Below are 20,354 nucleotides of genomic sequence, written 5' to 3' on the forward strand. Positions count from 1 at the left end.
ACTCAACCAACAACAGAAATGATGCATATATTCACCTCAGAACAAACAAGACACAAGATGCAAATGAGAGCAGAAGACTTTCATGCTGTTTATGTACATTCAGGTGCTGCTTAAATAAAAATATAGTATTATAATGATAATCATATTGGTCAGAGACGACTGATTTCAACATAGCAGGACACGACAGACGCTCATTGTCATCGTGTGTGTGTGTGCAGAATTAGAGAGACAGCAGACAATAAATCGACAGGTAACCAGACGAGTGGTTACGCCAAGACACATTACTTCAGTCTACATGAAAAGTAAACAAAATGACAAATAAATATGTATACAAAGAAACACAAACCCAACAATGCGTCAGTGAATCGTTCTTCTAGTGCTCGTGGCATTAGTGTGTCTGAAGACAGCGCTCTCTGCTGGTAGAAGAATGCATTGCAAGGGTTACATTATATTCATGACACCTGAGCAGAGAATGGCTTTCCCACTTTATATAAACGCACAAGACTATTCAACATCATGCTCTCTGGATATACAGCGCTGTATTGATAAGGTGTACTATATTATAGGTACAACAGCAGATTTCATCATCGAAATCAACTCTAGTGGTTGATGATGAATTGAGTGAATCTCATAAAACTGGTCAAGAACCAGGTCATAATTTCACCCCCAAATCAATAAAAACACAATGTTTTGGATGATGAAGCCTATTTTTAGGACCATTATGGTTTTTGCATTGTATATATACTGTATACATATATGTGTGTGTGTGTTGCCAATCCCAATAATAAAATCATTTTATGACAGCATGTTTGTCACTCTAACAGAATCTAATGAGCATTGTCACTAAAAATAATGGGAATTGCAAAATAAATGCATTAAAGTCCTGGGATTTGGAGATGAAACGTTGTGCAATTGTCATGGAAATAATGTCACAATGTCAATATCAAATAAATAAATCCCTAATGGTCCTAAAAAAATAGTTTTTTTTTTAACTTTGGGGTGAAATGTGACTTGGACATGATTTTTTTTTTACAATATTCACCCAAACAACATTACAAAGTTCATAAACACTTTTTTTTTAATTTATTTTTTTACTTATAGACCTCTTGTATTTCTTTTTCCCTTTAGACTCACTGTAACAGTAAGACACGCCAGTTTCGACTCAAGACTCAAGAACACCACTGAAACACCACACAGTATCTGCAAAAGGAACAATGGAAGAAAAACGATGCTTGAGACTGAAATGTGATGCCAGAATCTCCTCACCATGGTGAAACAAACAAGGGTTTCAAGCACCCGTTCGAAGTATTGGTCATCGTGTCACAGGAAGCCGCGTGCCGTGTATTTAAACATCCACATATGCGTTGATCACACAAACAGGCCTATGCTGAATATTGCATGTGGCAGTTTGGATTTTAACACACCACATTCATTATAAGTTTTAAAACATTCCTTATATAGGTGATATATTTTTGCGCATATACAGACTCTCTTTCCTCGGTTACATAAGAAAGCAATAAGGGGAAGTGCGTCTTAAACACCGACTAACTGCATTTAACAGGAAAAAGATGACATTCAGTGCGCTGCGTGGGTAACAGGTCCGTGTGACTCGTGAACTACACACCGCGTGCCTCCTACCGGCTCCAAAACACCAAAGATTGTCACTAGTCAGCCATGCCGTACACAGCAGACAACATTCAGCCAAGAGAATAATGCAGAAAGACAAGGACAAGAAGCTAAAATAGAGATATTCAAGAAATGAACTATACAGACAAAATCTACGCGTCTCTGTTCGTTCGCTTGACTGCAGAAATCATTTTCTCAAACGGTTTATATTGTTTGCTTGCTTTTTGCACAAAAAATATCCAAACATCCTTTTGCATATTAACAGAGATGATATCTTGAATTAAGTTTATTTTCCGCAAAGAGTTTAAAGCAAAATTTAGCAAGGGTTTGTGCTTAAAAAGTAGAGGAATAACAATCTGCTTAATTCAAGACTTGATATACAAAACGTGTTTCTCATCTCGTTTTAAGGATGTTTCAATATTTTTAGTGAAGAAAAGTCAAAAATACTGATTAAGCAAATGAGTTCTGCAGTGTTATAATATTTAGTGTTCAGTGCAAAAGGCGTTTTAGGGTGCAAATGGATGGATTGTAAAGGTATATTTCGTGACTATGATGTCCTTGTGCATTATTGTACAGTTACAGATTGCTAATGTTGGAGAACAACATGTAAAAATGACTAGTTGCACACGGGCTAGTTTTTCTGTTCGTCTACCGGTCGTAAACGCCACACAAAAATAGACGCCCGTTTGACAAATAACAAGCATTGTGTTTTCCCGATCCTAGACGTCTCCTTGTTTGAGCGTTCTCAGGCATCGTACTGAATGTGCTTTGTGAACAAATGAGTTAATTCTAGGGATGCAAAACTAAAAACCTGCCAACGACATGGTATCTTTATATGCTTTTGAAGATGTTTAAGCACGCCAGGCCTAGGTAGTGGGCGATGCATGGCGAAAAGTCGCAGAAGAAACCGAGAACTAGAAGGCAAAGGAACATTTTATGCATTTCATAATTCCCTCCGAGAAACACGTTCTCCCGACCAGATTCCATAGCACCTTGTGTTGTGACATCACCCACCCATCAGCCAATCACAGAGTCAGATTCAGTCAGAATCAACACCACTTCCTGATGGCACAGAGCAGGAGGGCGCACACAGGAAAGAGAGAGACCTCACTTCCTCTCCAGTAACGCGAGCTTCCCGCGGGTTCACTTGCGGACGGCCTGCCGGTAGCTGTGTCTCTGGCCCTGTCCGCGGGAGCAGCTGTTGTTGGGCTCTTGTGGGACACATGCGGTGTTGGTCTGGCTCGGGCCGTCTCTGGTGCTGCAGGTCAGACTGCTGTCCTGTAGTGTGGGACTGGATTGAGCTCTCTGTAACGCCCCTTCCTCCAGGAGCATGGACTCGAACACAGACAGGTCATCGCCGCCGCAGCGCTGCTTGGCCCGCAGGAGCATGCTGTACGTCTCGTAGCGCGTTTTCTGACAGAGAGAGAGACATTTTGTCAACATTCAACTGTGCATTGCATTGTGGGCAGCCATTTTGGCAGTAATAGGTCATCAGGGAGTATATATACAGTACTGTGCAAAATGCTTAGCCACCAAGTACTTTCACCCCAAAAAATGGTTTTAAGCCAGTTATTTATATATTTTGCTGTAGTGTGTCAGTAGGAAATATCACTTTACATTTCCAAACATTCATTTTGCTATTAATTGTAATAATCCAGTGAGATTTTTGTATGCTCAATGAGTCTGAAAACAGCCGGTATGATCTGATCTCACTATCATTGAGTTTGTCTGTGATTACATGAAGAAACAGAAAAAACTGAGACTAAGGCCCCATCCACACTACTGCGTTTTAGTTTAGAAACGGATAATTAAAACGAATACAATCTCCGTCCACACCAGCGTTTTAGCGGCGTATTAGAATTGATCTCCGTCCACATTAAAACGACTGAAAACTCGTATCACGTGACCATTCACTAACACTGGGCATGCGCGTGCCGGTGTAAACACAACGTCATTGATAAAATTATCCCACCATGCTCTGGGTTAACCCCAAACCGACGGTCCATGTACGGTCAACGCCGCCGCTGCACACGGGAATTGTCACAGATCGCTGGAATAATAGCTTGACTCCGGCGCATGTAGGCAGTTATAGCGTTGTAAAATGCAGAATTTACTTGTACAACAGCTGCTAGCAAAGATATACACCATGACTGATGACACCCAATCAAAGGTATCCATAAGATATAAATAACTGACTTAAAACCATTTTTGGGGGTTAAAATATTAGCGTGCCTAAGACTTTTGTCTTACTGTATATAAAGCTGGCGGTCAAAATCCTTCAATCTCCAAAAACACTACTTTTCAGGAAAAGGAAAAACACTATTTTTTTTTAAATACCCCAAACTTTTGAACGCTATGGCACATGTACAGTGTGCACTACACTAGAAGTACTAACCTCAAACTCTAGATACTCCTCTCTCAGTCGGTACTCCTCAAGTTCACGACCTTTCACCTTTCGGTCAGGCGGATAAGAGCGCAGTTGTACGAGCTCGGTGGAGATGGAGCGAAATCGTGTTTCATGAGCCTGTACCTGCTCCTCCTACACACACACACACACAGTTTATAATACCGCAGCTTATATAAACGCATATACAAGCACGTCTCTATTCCAACTAACACATAGTGAGCTACTGCCTACATCACGCAAATAGGTAAAATAATTATTCAAATGTATTGTTTTATTAAACAATTATATAATATTTCTAAAATTATTATTCATATTTGTTTTATTCATATTTTATATTCTTATTACCATATATTTAGTATTTATACTAATTTCTTAACATTAGTTAATGCATTAGTTAAAGGTGCATTGCGCAACTTTTCATGTTAAAAATACCTGTTTTTCTATCCTATACATGCTTAAAGAACTGCCTGATGGGCTGAATGAGCCCTTCTCTGCGCACTGAGATTACCTCTATAATCCTGTACAGTAAAATATATAAGAGGGATTCGGGCTCGAATTTGAGACTGGGCGTGACGTCATGCGCGTTCACGCTCACCAGGCTATGTCTCGCAGGTTTGTGTATTCGCCGGCGCCGCCATTCCCCGCATCAGCGAAGACAACTCGCGCGTCAAAGGTAGAAGATGGATTTAATGAGACCGGCTTGTAGTCCATTCCAAACCCCAACTCCACGTAAAGTAAAGAAAAAAAAAATTGTGTCTAGTGCCACCAAAAGGTCCAAATTGGAGTCAGACAGGCGTCGGAGTAAGACGAGAGTCAACCGCGGGAAGGCATTCAACAAATGGAGAGATCTCCGGTCTGCTCTTGGTCTCAAACGGGATCCTCAGTTGGCTTTTTGCTTGATAAAACGGTAAGATATAGCCCAGTCTCTAATGTTTGATACGGCCAATCTATGTATGACAACAAATGACGATGCGTAAAAGGTGTAATGCTTTAGCGTAAGCTAGATACATGTACAATCAGAATTGGTTTTACAACCATTGTTAGTGAACAGTTTCATAAACTAGGAATTGTGTTCGGAAGAATAGTACAACATGAAACATAAAACATATCCAATAAAAAATGCGTGTGGTCCATGAGCGTGCACAACTCTGGTTGCAGTTTCGCTTGTCGCCAGAGGGGGCGTAGTTCTGCAAAAACTCAGAGACTTGCGTTTTGCACCTTTAACAAGAACCAACTATGAAAAATATATATTTTTACAGCATTTATTAACCTTTGTTAATATTAGTTCATATAAATACAATTCTTCATTGTTTGTTCATGGTGCATTAACTAATGTTAACAGATAACACACTTTGATTTTAAAAATGTATTAGTAAATGTAGAAATTAACATTAACAAAGATTTAAAATGCAATATTAGTATTGTTTATTGTTAGTTCATGTTAACTAATGTAGTTAACTAATGTTAAAAAATGTAACTTTATTTTAAAGACTTATATTTGATAAGGACAAGATACACATATGACAACATTTATGCTATTCTGATCATTTGACCTGTGATAGTTTGGAGGCGGAGCCTGGCAGCAGCGGTCGACTAAACTTCTTCTGTGAGCCAATGGCAGCAGGGAGGGGCGGGGCTGAAAACATGGCCGCCACTGTGTTGATGCGTGTGATCCAAGACTGCATTTGTTCAGCATTCCTACACAAACAAATCAAATAACTTTTTTAATAAAAAGTCTAAGATAAGTACAAGACTTTAACAGAGTGTGGGTTCTAGTATACTTCATTTTCTCAAGCAGTAACATTTGAAGACAGACCAAGAATGAGCTCTGCGGTTGTTAAATGATGGTACAGAAGCAGTGTGATGATCATATTTTAAAAAACAAAACGTGTTTAATTATCCTAGTGAAGAACAACATGACCTATAATCCTGAAGACGGGTCCACCAATCTGAGAAGATGTGGAATCGCAGTAAAAAAAAACAGTGTTTATGTGTGTATAAGTGCAAACATGTACCCACAAAAAAGTGGATTTTCCAGCACAAGCAATGAGAGCTGAAACTGGGGCAAACTTCAACTAGAGCAGAGCGAGTTCTCCTGGGGAACGGGAATGTGTGTGAACACACACACAAAAGGCAGAAACCCAGCCGACGGGACTACATGAGTGTTTTGTCATAAATTGGACCAAAAAAATGCCAAATGCTGAGCCTCGTGCTGTACAGATGATTTATTTCAGTGATTTATTCCAGTTAAAGATTACTGTTTTTGCTTTTTGTGTATAATGCACATAGATGCTTAAGTGATTTCCACAATTGTGTGACACAGATTTGTACATCTGAATGCTCATTTATCTCCTGAGATCTTTTTGCAATGCTGTGTCACATAATGCATTTCCAAGTTAAACAGTATATTGAACTGGAACATAATAAAACGTAGGACGGGACTTGACTTTATCTGTGGGGAATTTACTGTGATGTCTCTGGATGAGAGGAGGTTGGCAGGGAGCAGATGGAAAATAAGCGGAAAAGGGAAAATTGTTTTAGAAGTGGAGTTATCACATTCTGATGACTATGGCACATTTCCTCAACAAGTTTACGGTCTTTGAACTCACGGCGCCTGAAAGAGGTAGACTCTCCAGTCAGCGGTCCGGAGGTAAAACACGTTTGGCCGTTTGCTGTAGTCTGTGGCTCGGATGGCCAAGGAATGGTGAATCGACACAGCATTCTTCAAATCCTCATCGGAAAGCTGTTTATCCGGCCGATACTCGCCCTGGAAAAACAATTATCCCGTAATTAATTCAATACATGCATCAGAGATGACCTCATAATACACTCTCGTAATCATTACTGATTTATTGATCATATTGTCATTCTATTCATTACGTATATTACCATCAAACTGTGTATATCTGGGAAGATGCAACAGCTGTTGGGTTTATATTAAGGCAAACAAATATTATTTGTTTGAAAGGCACTAAATATTGGCAAAAGTGCCGTTACTTAATATACCGATGAGTTATCATTAAACTGTATAATGAACAAATCACATATATAATCACACATACAGTATGTGGAGGGATTTAACAGACTCAGTTAAAATAAATAAATATTTAATATTAAAATATTTAAAATATGTCATTAAATGTAATAATAAAAATAAAAAACTACAATTAAATGTAAAAAATACATTCATTTATTTTATACAATTGTATTAAAAAATGATTTATGTAAAACTAAAAAGGAAGAAGGAAGGAAGGAAGGGAAGAAGGAAGGGAAGGGAAGGGAAGGGAAGAAGGAGGGGAAGAAGGAAGCACAGAAGGAAGGAAGGAAGGAAGGAAGGAGGGGAAGAAGGAAGAACAGAAGGAAGGAAGGAAGAACAGGAAGAAGGAACAACAGAAGGAAGGAAGGAAGGAGGGGAAGAAGGAAGAACAGAAGGAAGGAAGGAAGGAGGGGAAGAAGGAAGAACAGAAGGAAGGAAGGAAGGAAGGAAGGAAGGAAGGAGGGGAAGAAGGAAGAACAGAAGGAAGGAAGGAAGAACAGGAGGAAGGAAGGAAGGGAAGAAGGAAGAACAGGAGGAAGGAAGGAAGGAAGGAAGGAAGGAGGGGAAGAAGGAAGAACAGAAGCAAGGAAGGAAGAACAAGAGGAAGGAAGGAAGAACAGAAGGAAGGAAGGAGGGAAAGAAGGAAGAACAGAAGGAAGGAAGGAAGGAAGGAAGAACAGGAGGAAGGAAGGTAGAACAGGAGGAAGGAAGGGAAGAGGGAAGAACAGGAGGAAGGAAGGAAGGAAGGAAGGAAGGAAGGAAGGAAGGAAGGAAGGAGGGAAAGAAGGAAGAACAGAAGAAAGGAAGGAAGGAAGAACAGAAGGAAGGAAGGAAGAACAGGAGGAAGGAAGGTAGAACAGGAGGAAGGAAGGGAAGAGGGAAGAACAGGAGGAAGGAAGGAAGGAAGGAAGGAAGGAAGGAGGGAAAGAAGGAAGAACAGAAGAAAGGAAGGAAGGAAGAACAGAAGGAAGGAAGGAAGAACAGGAGGAAGGAAGGAAGGAAGGGAAGAAGGAAGAACAGGAGGAAGGAAGGAAGAACAGGAGGAAGGAAGGAAGGAAGGAAGGAAGGAAGGAAGGGAAGAAGGAAGAACAGGAGGAAGGAAGGAAGAACAGAAGGAAGGAAGGAAGGAAGGAAGGAGGGGAAGAAGGAAGAACAGAAGGAAGGAAGGAAGAACAGGAGGAAGGAAGGAGGGGAAGAAGGAAGAACAGGAGAAAGGAGGGGAAGAAGGAAGAACAGAAGGAAGGAAGGAAGGAAGGGAAGAAGAAAGGAAGGAAGGAAGGAAGGAAGGAGGGAGGAAGGAAGTAAGGAAGGAAGGGAAGAAGAAAGGAAGGAAGGAGGGAGAAAGGAAGGAAGGAAGGAAGGAGGAAGGAAGGAAGGAGGGGAAGAAGGAAGAACAGGAGGAAGGAAGGAGGGGAAGAAGAAAGGAAGGAAGGAGGGAGAAAGTAAGGAAGGAAGGAAGGAAGGTGAAGAAGAAAGTAAGGAAGTAAGGAAGGAAGGGAAGAAGAAAGGAAGGAAGGAGGAAGGAAGGAAGGAAGGAGGGGAAGAAGGAAGAACAGGAGGAAGGAAGGAGGGGAAGAAGGAAGAACAGAAGGAAAGAAAGAAGGAAGGGAAGAAGAAAGGAAGGAAGGAGGGAAGAAGAAAGGAAGGAAAGGAAGTAAGGAAGGAAGGGAAGACGAAAGGAAGGAAGGAGGAAGGAAGGAAGGAAGAACAAGAGGAAGGAAAGAAGGAAGGAAGGAAGGAAAGAAGGAAGGAAGGAAGGAAGGAAGGAAGGAAGGAAGGAAGGAAGGAAGGAGGGGGGAGGGAGGAAGTAAAGAAGGAAGGAAGGAAGATAGAAACTCACCTTCTGCAGGTAAAGGATGAGTCCCTTAAGAACAGCATAAAATGTTTTCCATCCTCTTTTCCCACGAGGTGCTGCATTTCACATGAAAAATAAACAAACAAAAATGTAAACAGATTTTTATTATGCAGGTAAATGGACTAAATATATCAATACATTGGTGTTGACTAAAGAGTTTTTGATTGAAACCCACTACACCTGCATTTCCTATAATAAATAAATATTTTTTGTTGGCAGAGGTTTTTACACCTCAGAGGAAATAATATTATTTGCATTCTGTGGCATTGTATGCTACTCGAAAATAATATTAAACTATGTACATGCATGCATTGTACATTTCAGAATCAGATAAAGGTTTTAAATCTCTAATATACCGGATATATAATATTATAGCATAACAAAAATGGGTAACATTTTATTTTAAGGTGACGTATTTACATTGTTAGGGTTAGTAACTTGTAATTATGAATAATTTACTACTATATTAAGTACATGTAGTAACGTGTAAATAAGTGTTGCAAAAAATTGTGTGTAAAGTTTAAAGATACTATTTGAAAAGATAAAACTTCCAAAACTTCCTTAAAAAGAGCAAAAAGTACTTCTGCTAATGTCCTAAATATAAAGTTCTTCATAACTCACAGTAAGGTATGTGTAATAATAATCTAGGAATGTTGCGTCCTCTTTATCACTCACTTCTCTTTCCATCACAGTCAGCGTGGACCTTCCTCACCAAGAAACCCGTTTTATAGAGAAGTGACCCAGACGGAGAAACCAAACCACTGCCCGTCCGCTTCATTCCTCGGGAGTTTGGCTCGTCTCGGTGCTCTCCCAGCTCCGAAAACGACTTGCGCAACTCTTCTTCATCGCTGAGGGAAGAAACAAAACAAAACAAAAGAAAGTACTGACCAGGAGGAAGTGCATAAAAGAGGAATATGAAACAATTAACTCATTACAAAAATTAATACAATATTGAAAATATGTCATGAAATGTTGCAATATATAAATAAAAAACTACAATTAAATGTAAACATAAATACACAAGGCAGGAAATACATTTTTATTATAATTTTTTATTTATGAAATTAAATAAACAAATGCCTATTTATACTAACACGACTTGCGCAACTCTTCTTCATCGCTGAGTGAAGAAACAAAAGAAAAGAAAAGAAAGTACTGACCAGGAGGAAGTGCATAAAAGAGGAATACAAAATAAAGTGATCTCACACATAAGCTGCGTTCGTGATAATCATGGTGTTATTTTTACCATGGAGTGCCACGGAATTATTACAAAACCAGGAATTAAATTGAAACGCCTCATATTTTCCTTTTAGTTTCTATTAATATTGCTTATTACTGGAACAGACCCCTATTAAACACGAACAATTCATCCCACATCATTTGTGTCACAGACATGGACGAGGCCTCAGATCCCGCGGAGTGATCGAGATAACGTGACGGGACAACATCTAGTGTTCTTTATCCTGCAGTAACTGTGGGAAGAAATCCAGTTTAAAATGGTGTTTAAAGACTATGGGAGTTTGGATCCAGCCCTTGCCAGACTCGCTGTGATATTTCGGGCCTGTCCTGCTGTGTATCCCGCCTAGAGTGAATGAAAGTCTTTCCCCTCTCCACCTCACTCCCCAGAGAGAGGCAGACAGTATGGATCGAGTGAGTGTTGAAGTAAAGCGCTCTTCCCAGCGGGATTCTCCCTCACATCTGAAACCAGAGGACGGATGCTTCACTGCAGAAATCACATCAAAGAAAGGCTTGATCCTACAGGACAAACAATTACCGTACGCCACTGTGAGCCGAGGTTAAACGCACTGGTGTATTAAAGCCCTCATACCATGAAAATCTCATTTATTTTTGGTGCCCCTATTATGCTATTTTAAGTCTCCTACAATAGGTTTACATGCATTCAAGGTCAAAAACACTTTCATTTTGCCATAATATACGCAGTGGCGGATTTAGCAAATTGGGGGCCCAAGGCGAAGGTAGTATGCGGCCCCCCATCCGATCTTTAAAAGAGAATAAAAATAAAAATAAACATTTTTTGAAAAATAAACCATTAAATGGCACTTTCTGGAGAGTTTTGTGCAAAGAAATATAGAAAAAAAGTAGGTCTAGCAAGTCTTATATTTCTGTAATTCACACAGATCAAACACAAATATGCCGACTGAATAGATTGCTAGTTGAGAAACACTGCTTTAATTAATGTTTTTATGATGACTTTGTGAAAGGTTAACTAAACAGCATGAGCCGTCTTCCAGCTGTAAGTTATTTGGCAAATTTCATTCATACAGATCTGTATTATGCTATAGTTTTTGATAGTGTTATACATTTCTTACAGATAATCACGATGATCATTGCGTTTGTCTTGCCGAATGTGGTAGCTTTATGCAATTACAGTTTGTCTATAAGCTTTTTTTTTTATTAATGCCGACAGTAAAATGTTGCCAGATATTGCTACGAAAAACAAGAAAAACAAAACAAAATAATAATAATCCGAAATAAGTACAAAGCTTGTGTTTTGGAAATAAGGTTAATATATCACTAACCCTAACATGCAACTTTCCACTTTAATAACTTCCTAAAGTGTCACATTAAATCAGAAAAACAGGTCCAGGAGACTACTGCCACCTTTCCATTAGGTGGATCTGGCAACACGGAGGCTGCACCCGCGCCCTCACTCACAGCGCGCTCTCAAGCCCCGTTCACTGCGCTAGCTTCTCGCAGCAACACGAATTGCAAACACTCATATGAGGTGGTTTAAACGGCTAATTAATCATTCAGAGAGCTTGACATTTTATTTTTGAATGTAAAAAAAATGACAGAGTTCCGGACCTCGGTGACCTCATAGCTGGCTACGACCATGGACTTGTAACATATCGTTGTCATTGTTGTCATTGTCAGCGGGCATCACAAAAAAGTTTGTTACCTTCTGCAATTTTGCTAAAAACGGTTTGCTTTCCTCCCGCTTCCTGCTTTTTCAGCACCGCTTCGCTTCATTTTTACTCTGTCTATTACTCTGTACACCGTCTGTTAATCACTTATTTTTCTCCGTCAGTTTTTTTGGCGCATTACAGCCTTGTCACTTTCGCACGCAGAAAGTGAGATAATGGAATAGTCCAATGTAGTGAGGGTGGGGGCCCCTCCCCTGTCTGCGACACTAATGATTTGATGCCTTTTTTCGCAAATGTTTTTTAGAAATATATAATTTGCGAAAAGTAAAAAAAAAAAAACTTAAGCATAATTTAATGGGGCATTTTGGGGACCCCTAGGTAGCTCGGGGCCCAAGGCAATTGCCGACCTTTGCCTAATGGTTAAGTCCGCCCCTGATTGCACATCACCTCATCTCAGGCCCCGTTTACACGAGAACGATTCCGAGTGAAAACGTAAAAATATTTTATCGGATGTGCCTTTCGTTTACACGGCAACGGCGTTTTGGAGGCTTAAAAACGCAAAAAAGTGAAACCACCTTCCAGAGTGGAAATCTTAAAAACGCTCCAACGTTGCGTTCCCGTCTAAACGGTAAAAACGCAAATCTGCTCACGGCGGCTCTCGTCGCGTACGCGTTTACGTCACATGCATGCGCCAGTACAGGAAAATAACAACCAACATGTCAGATTATTTCCATACGTCGGACCTTTAAGTTGCCCTAGCAGCTCTGAAAAACATACAAGAGTCTTTTCAGCAGTTGTACAAAATATTCTAAGATATTGGTGTTGTTGTGTGGCAGTGCTTCACATTGCCACCTAGCCGCCTGGAGTGCACACTACATCGAATTTCACACACTTTAACGTCACCATATACACGCGGATTTCCCAACCAAAACGCTCGTCTAAACGCAGAATAAAAAGTGATAACGCAACGCCACTTTTGCGTTTTCTCTTCAGATCGTTTCCGTGTAAACATAGCCTCAAAGAGTCTGAAAATGGTTAATTCAAAGATTTGTGCTGCGTCCCAATTCGCATACTATCCGTCTTAAATAGTATTCGAAAATAGAATTAGTACGTCCCAAATCGTAGTGTGTTGAAATGAGTGTCCCGAAGAGACCCGGATGGTCTACTATATCCGGTCAGAATCCGAAGTGCAGATCGATGCGCACTCTAACGGCTGATATTGCCCACAACCCATCGCGCGTTGGACGAGGATTCGGTTAGAACTACAAACACAAGTGAAAAGTGTTAAAAAACTACAGACATGGAGGACGCGCAAGTCCGACGGTTATGTAGAGAGGTTTAGATAAAGGGGTTTGAGTGATTAATTATCAGTATCTAACCTGACGAAAATGTATTTATTCAATGTTGTCCACATTATATTGCATCTGCAGCAGCATTGTGAACTTTTGCAAAGATACGTTCAGCCATTAACTTTTAAATGCATTATTATATTCAAATTCCAAACACATGAGGAGAGTCTCGGCATGAAAGACCCATGACTGGCAGATGAACGTGTGACAACAATTCTCTCTGAAATGGTAAGAAGTCAGGGCCGGCGCTAGCCATTTGGGTGCCCTAAGCACAAATGCTTGGTGGTGCCCCCCCACTCCCAATCACCAACCCAAGGAATAACAAGCATTCAGAATTTCTTAGTTAGGTTCTCTTTACTTCCAAAATAACTGCTGCAAATAAATCATTTTACATTAACAATGGCACCAAATATGAAAAGAAATAAATAATATAAAGGTTAAAATTATAAATAAATACCAAAAACCACCACAATTACTAAAAACACAGATTTGGAACATGAATGATATATGTGTACTGTGCATATTTTGTATATATATAAATACACATTTGCATGTATGTATTTAAGAAATATTTGTTATTTATATATAAAATATTTAAATGTATATATAATATAAATTATATATAATTATATACAGTACATACATGCAAATATTTCTTAAATATATACATGTGTGTGTATTTATATATACAAAATAATTATACACAGTACACACACATATATCATGTAGACACAAACTTTTATTTTGGATGCGATTAATCTTTTCCCAGCCCTAATAATTTGACAACTCTGTGAATATGAAAATATACATACACTGAGATTGTTTTTTTTTTTTTTTTATCTAATTGCAGTTTCACCAACAGATGTCGCCCTTGGGCCTTGGCCTATGAACCTCTTGAAAATTATCCGCATAGAACAACAACGAAAAAACGTATCTAAGCGGTCTTCCTCTTCTTCTCAAACAAACTAACTGTATCTTAAACAGCCCAAGTTTCAAAATTCGAGAAACCCCCGGACCCCCGTTAAAATAAAAGATTCAACATGCAGGGCTAAAAAAGCCCCGGATCATTTGCACTACTAGCGACGCCCCCCTGGACATGCATTCACGACGCAAGGGCGCCCGCGCTACAAAACTAACATTTTTATTTAAAACATTGTCTACCTGCAAGCGACGCGCGAGTATCATCCCGCTGTCTATTCTTTTTCCTTTTTTCCGCCCCCAACTCTTGGTGCCTTTTCGAGGCCATGTCTGAGGTCGGTGTCTGCCAAATTTTACATTGATTGAGGCATAATCGAACAGACCACTGGGAGGTGGGGAAGGGGGGGCACCAGAGGGAGACTGGCACAGGAGATTCACCTTTTTCTCGACTAATTTGGTCTAGGCCTATATTACTTTTGTATTGCTTTTGTATATTAACATGCTTTAGACATTTTTTATTTGTTATTTATACTAGTAGCCTATTGTGATGATTTTTCACGACCCAGATTTTTTGGTGCCCCCCCAAGCACTTGGTGCCCTACGCGCAGTGCGTGATGTGCGTGTGCGGAGCGCCGGCCCTGTAAGAAGTTATATTAGATTGAATGAAGGATTTTAACTGTGACGAGATGATTGACAGGGCAGTTTACGGTGACGCACGCGACAGATTTGTCCGTTAAAGATGCCGAAGTAGTATGTCCCAAAGCTTGCCTACTCTTTTGCTACACACTCAAAAGTATGTACTTTTTCTTCACAAAAAGAGTACATACTTTTAGGGCGTAGTATAAGTAGGCGAATTGGGACGCAGCAACAGTGATACGAACAGAAACGATGGGGTCTATGTTACCGTATTAACTCCTTATCCTTCGGAAGCGCATGTAAAGTAGATTCGAAGAACTGAAAACATGTAGACAACGTGAACCAAACTCTTCAGCTACAACTATAGTGTTTGAGGGCGGAGAAAAGTAGACGTTGTTTGCAGGCAGCCAATGAAGACCACAGGCTGACATTATGCAAATTTGTAACATTGTTACATGGTATGTAACAGGAAGTGAGACTGGAATTGCTGAAGATTCGTTTTTTAGAAGAAAATAACTTTATTTGTCATGCACTTTGATTTTTTTTTACTTTACTCTGCCTCCAAAACAAATATCCTTTTGGGGTGATGTCACAAATCCCTCTTACTTTGTTCATCCTCCATTCCGCATGTAATGTCCATTGTTCCCAATCCAGGCAGTTGAAATGGGAAATAAACCCCAGCCTAGCTCCCCTCCCCCGTAAAACATCATTTTTCATTAGGAAATATGACATATTACACAAGTAAAACAGGCTACGAATGCCACTGTCTGTTCATTTTTAACACAAGACCGCCTGCGTTTACATATCAACGCCTATTTGGTGATGCATGATGAATGCTAGAGGTCATTTACATATAGAAGTCTTAAAGGAACAGATGCAAAAACAGGTGGAAATAACCATGAAAAATTAAGCAATGTTTTTAGAGCAATTGTTTTTATTACATTAACTGAAACTTGCACAAAACTAAAGCTATTAAAACATATTTGTTTCTTGAAATAAAATAAATGTTAACTAAAAAAAATATATTTATATATATATATATTATTGTTTGTTGAAGTACTAAAATTACTAAAACAAAAAAAATGTATATATAAAAGACAGTTAAAAAATAAAAACTAATAAAAAAAAAGACAAAAATACATGAACACAAACATGGAAAATATAGAATAAAAAAAATCTATAAAAAATCAAATATATTAATGATGCCTCAGAGAAAAAATAAGAGAGCGACTAAATAATAATTAAAATAAAATGAGTGAGTAGAGTTGGAATGTAAGCATAAAATGTAGAGTACAAGCCCTTTAAAAGCAGGAGTGTGTCTGTGTGAATGTTCATGTCTTTCTCGGCTGTTTTATGAGTTCTCTCGTCACATTCGGGACACTCAGAGGTGTAATATTTCTCGTGAACACACTTCGGATTGTCTGAGGTCAGTTAACAGACCCCTTTAATGGTGTGTTTCTCAGAGAAAGGACACACATCACACTGCCGTCCCGTCCGCGTGATGTTTCTCAGGGGACAGACACTCCACAGAAGCCAACCTGGAAATCATGAGCTACGGTGGCCTAAACAGCCCAAAAACTTCAACTCACCTCCACAAACCAACAGCTAACCAGCCACCAATACTACAAAAACAGAGAAACAGAAACAGTATCTTTCCTAAAAGCGTTGTTGCTACTATACTTAAGTCTTTAACATTACCTACTGTAATAACGGTGAAATAAAACCTCTCGCATTATGGTGATGATCTTTTGCACATGCAATCTAACATTTACTTAATACGGAATCTCTCAGATGTCAAAAATGTCCTTCTTGATACAATTACAGATGTTCTGAAATGATCACATGACAACAATAAGCATTCAAATGACACAATAAGAAACCCGACTACTGCTCTAAAATGGGTGAAAAAATCAGTCAATCAGTCTCGCACTGAGCATGTGCATTAAACTTAAAGCCTGTTGCCTGGTAACTGTCAGCGAGAGAGAGAGAGAGAGAGAGAGAGAGAGAGAGAGAGAGAGAGAGAGAGAGAGAGAGAGAGAGAGAGAGAGAGAGAGAGAGAGAGAGAGAGAGAGAGAGAGAGAGAGAGAGAGAGAGAGAGAGAGAGAGAGAGAGAGAGAGAGAGAGAGAGAGAGAGTGTGTGTGTGTGTGATGGTCGGAGGACTGGTGGGGAAAGAAACGCAACCTAAAGAATAAATTTACCCAGAGCCATTACAGCAGAACTGATGTTGCTCGAGAAACGATCTCGGCTCGACTCCAGACATGATTTCATGAAACACTGAGAGACTAATGACACTAATCACACAGCTCACACACACACGCTCACACACGCTCACACACACACACACACCAAGACTTCACAACCTGACAAAGACACATGAGTGATACAGATGAACAAACTGTACATCATCATTTTAAAGCCTTTGGACAATTTCAATATGCAACTCAACTTTTATTTATTTATTGTTTCCATTATTTAAACTAAAAATACATTTGTAGCCAATTCGATTTAAAATGTTCTGATCAAAAAGTAAAATACAGCAAAAAAAATACTACTTCAATTTAATGTTAATTTAGAGTAAATGTACACTATTGTTCAAAAGTTTGGAGTCAGTAAGATTTGCTTCTTTTTTAATTATAATTTTGTTCAGCAAGGACACTTTAAATTGACAAAAAAGTGACAGTAAAGACATTTATAATGTTACAAAAGATTTCTATTTAAAATAAAAGCTGTTCTTTTGAACCTTCTGTTCATCAAAGAATCCTGAAAAAATGCATAATGGTTTCCACACAAATATGAAGCAGCACAACTGATTTGAACTTTTAAAATAATTCATGTTTCTTGAGCATCAGATCATCATATTAGAGTGATTTCTGGAGGATCATGTGACTCTGAAGACTGGAGTAATGATGCTGAACATTCAGCTTTGATCACATGAATAAACTCCCTCTCACACAGGGGGAAATTACTTCAATATTGATCATTTTGTGACATCGTGATGAATGCCGTGCATGAGTCTTGTGTCGGGTAATGAGAGTTCATTAACACTCCTGTCTGAGGAACGGCGGGTTTAAAACTTTGACGTCAAGCCTGAGAATGCATGTGATGGATGTTAATGCACTTTAAAATTACAACATTTTAAAATTGTATTATTTGTAACTATAATGCTAGGGTGTTTCTTACGGTCTCAAGCATTTCGAAATTGTATTGCAACCTTTGAATAAAGCCACGTGGAGACTATCAATAATTGAATTGATTAAGTTTGAACTGATTCAAGAAGATTCAACTTTTAAAAGCTGAATTTTGTAAATAGGTTTAAATCACTAAAAAATCTGTTGTAATGATCTAAATGTCACTGGTCTAAGAAAAATATATAGGCAAAAATAAATATATTGTGAATTTTCAATATATCATCCAGCACTCAAAGACAGAAATAGTGGAGGAGAAAGAGTTGAAGCAGAGAGAAAGAACAGACACCGGATGAAACATGTAATCAGGAAAGGGCAGAATGATTAGATTCAGAGAGAGGCATGCTGGGAAAACAGGAGCGCCTGTTGAACAATTCTCAAGTATTGACTGATCATCTGCACACACACACACACACACACACAGGTCTGGTTTACTATCTTTGTGGGGACTCTCCATAGACGTAATGGTTTTTATACTGTAAAACTGTATTTTCTATCCCATTACACTGCCCCTATCCATCACAGGAAACATTCTGCATTTTTACATTTTCAAAAAAAATTATTCTGTGTGATTTATAAGCGTGTTTACCCATGGGGACCTCAATTTAGGTCCCCACAGTGACACGAGTCCCCATGAGTCTGTGTGCATTCAGGGTTAAGTCCCCACTGGGATAGAAAAACATGTACACACACACACAGTAACATCACCAGCTCTCTGTAAACTCTCATCCTCTCACACTACAAAAGCCCGTCTCTCGGTTGAAACGCTTCATTCCCCCTTTTCTCTCTGAATCTGCCTCTATCTGTCCCAGTCTCTCTTCTTTCTCTCCCTCTCACACAGGGGGAAATTACTTCAATATTGATCATTTTGTGACATCGTGATGAATGCCGTGCATGAGAGTCTTGTGTCGGGTAATAAGAGTTCATTAACACTCCTGTCTGAGGAACGGCGGGTTTAATCTGCTGGTGTTTCCACGAAAATATGAAACAGCACAACATTGATAATAATCAGGAATGTTTCTTAAGCTGCAAATCAGCATATTATACTGATTTCTGAAGGATCATGTGACTCTGAAGACTGGAGTAATGATGCTGAACATTCAGCTTTGATCACAGGAATAAAAAAATCACTTATTTTAAATAGTAATAATATTTCACAATATTACAGTAGTTTATTAAATAAATATAGCCCAAACTTCTGAACGGTAGTGTACAGTTAGCTGGTAATTATCGCAAAAACAAAGATCCCCAAAAGAAAACGCATAAAATGTAATAATATATTAAATTTATTAAAACCTCTGCTAATAAAAATATTTCATTACCACATAGAAAACAAGATGAACACTGCAACAGTAAACCAATATAGCCTTAATCATTAATTATATGCTAATCAAAACTACTTTTTACTCCAGTCAATAGTCATATCCAGTTAAAGTGACGTAGTTACATTGTACTCCCTCAAATAAGTACTGAGTACAAATAAGTACTCGATATAAGTACTACATGTACTTGTATAGAGTTGCAGTTATGGTTTGGTTTAGGATTATTTACTTGTAATTTTGCATAATTTACTGCTATCACTATAGTAAGTACATGTAGCATGTGTAACTACGGCACCTTAAAGGGGTCGTTTTATGCTTTTTCACTTTTTCAACTTTAGTTAGTGTGTAATGTTGCCGTTTGAGCATAAAAAGATCTGCAAGGTTACAAAGCTCAAAGTCCACTCCAAAAAGAGATATTTTATTTAGCAGAATCCCCTTTTCAAGAGCTGCAACGAACGGCTCATTTGGACTACAAAGTAATTTTTCTGGGCTTTATGAATCCATAATGTTTCTCATTTAAATAATCCCGGCCCTCTGAATATGCAGAAAAGCAGCCGAGGCCTGGATGAGCTGCTGCTGTCGAAGAGATGCTGTTTTTCGGACTTACAGTGGGTAAAATGTATTTTAAACACTGTTCCTGGACATTATAATTCTGATGTTTATCTGTGTGCTGCATATTTTACGGAGAACAGCTTCCAGAACCATAACAGGCTACACACAAAAGCTTCCCCTGAAACAGAGCAGTTCCACTTTTTCAGGACAATCTGTTGTTTATGGATCACAACTTGTAAATATGTCTTATTATTTGTAGTTGCATCTATTAACAGTTCTAATTATAAGTTTGATGTTGTTGCTACGCTCTCCTGCTAGCCAACATTAGTGTTGTTTACTAGAGCTTTGTAAGCTCTCGCTCCTTAGGAAAATCAACCATGTTTTTGAGATCGATTACTGTTTGTATGACCATAGTTTTCAGACAAATATCATGATTAAATGGTGGATACCTATAATGTACAAGAAAAACATACCACTGAAACGTCCTGTGAAATCCGTGCTTGCAAAGTCGGTGCATGAAATCCATTCTGGATGCTCCTCTTGTTAGTTAACATTGTCAGGGTCTGAATCGGGTTTGAAAT

At 38.9% G+C, this 20,354-nt stretch overlaps 1 protein-coding gene across 2 annotated transcripts in view; it reads right to left on the minus strand.

Annotated features, from left to right (window-relative positions):
- Nucleotides 1-2,390: 2,390 nt before the first annotated feature.
- Nucleotides 2,391-20,354, minus strand: part of LOC130104175 (PH and SEC7 domain-containing protein 1) — a 65,426-nt gene continuing 47,462 nt past the window's right edge. For both annotated transcript variants that reach the window (XM_056270646.1, XM_056270647.1), the window contains 6 exons: nucleotides 9,601-9,773; nucleotides 8,911-8,981; nucleotides 6,643-6,800; nucleotides 5,587-5,731; nucleotides 4,022-4,165; nucleotides 2,391-3,039 (listed from right to left, as the gene is read on the minus strand). In XM_056270646.1, the coding sequence (XP_056126621.1) occupies nucleotides 2,770-3,039; nucleotides 4,022-4,165; nucleotides 5,587-5,731; nucleotides 6,643-6,800; nucleotides 8,911-8,981; nucleotides 9,601-9,773 (961 nt within the window). In that variant the 3' untranslated portion in view covers nucleotides 2,391-2,769. The remainder of the gene's footprint in view (nucleotides 3,040-4,021; nucleotides 4,166-5,586; nucleotides 5,732-6,642; nucleotides 6,801-8,910; nucleotides 8,982-9,600; nucleotides 9,774-20,354) is intronic.

The sequence above is a fragment of the Rhinichthys klamathensis genome, unplaced genomic scaffold, assembly GCF_029890125.1.
Source record: "Rhinichthys klamathensis goyatoka isolate OS25496 unplaced genomic scaffold, OSU_Roscu_1.1 h1tg000304l_1, whole genome shotgun sequence".
Taxonomy (NCBI): domain Eukaryota; kingdom Metazoa; phylum Chordata; class Actinopteri; order Cypriniformes; family Leuciscidae; genus Rhinichthys; species Rhinichthys klamathensis.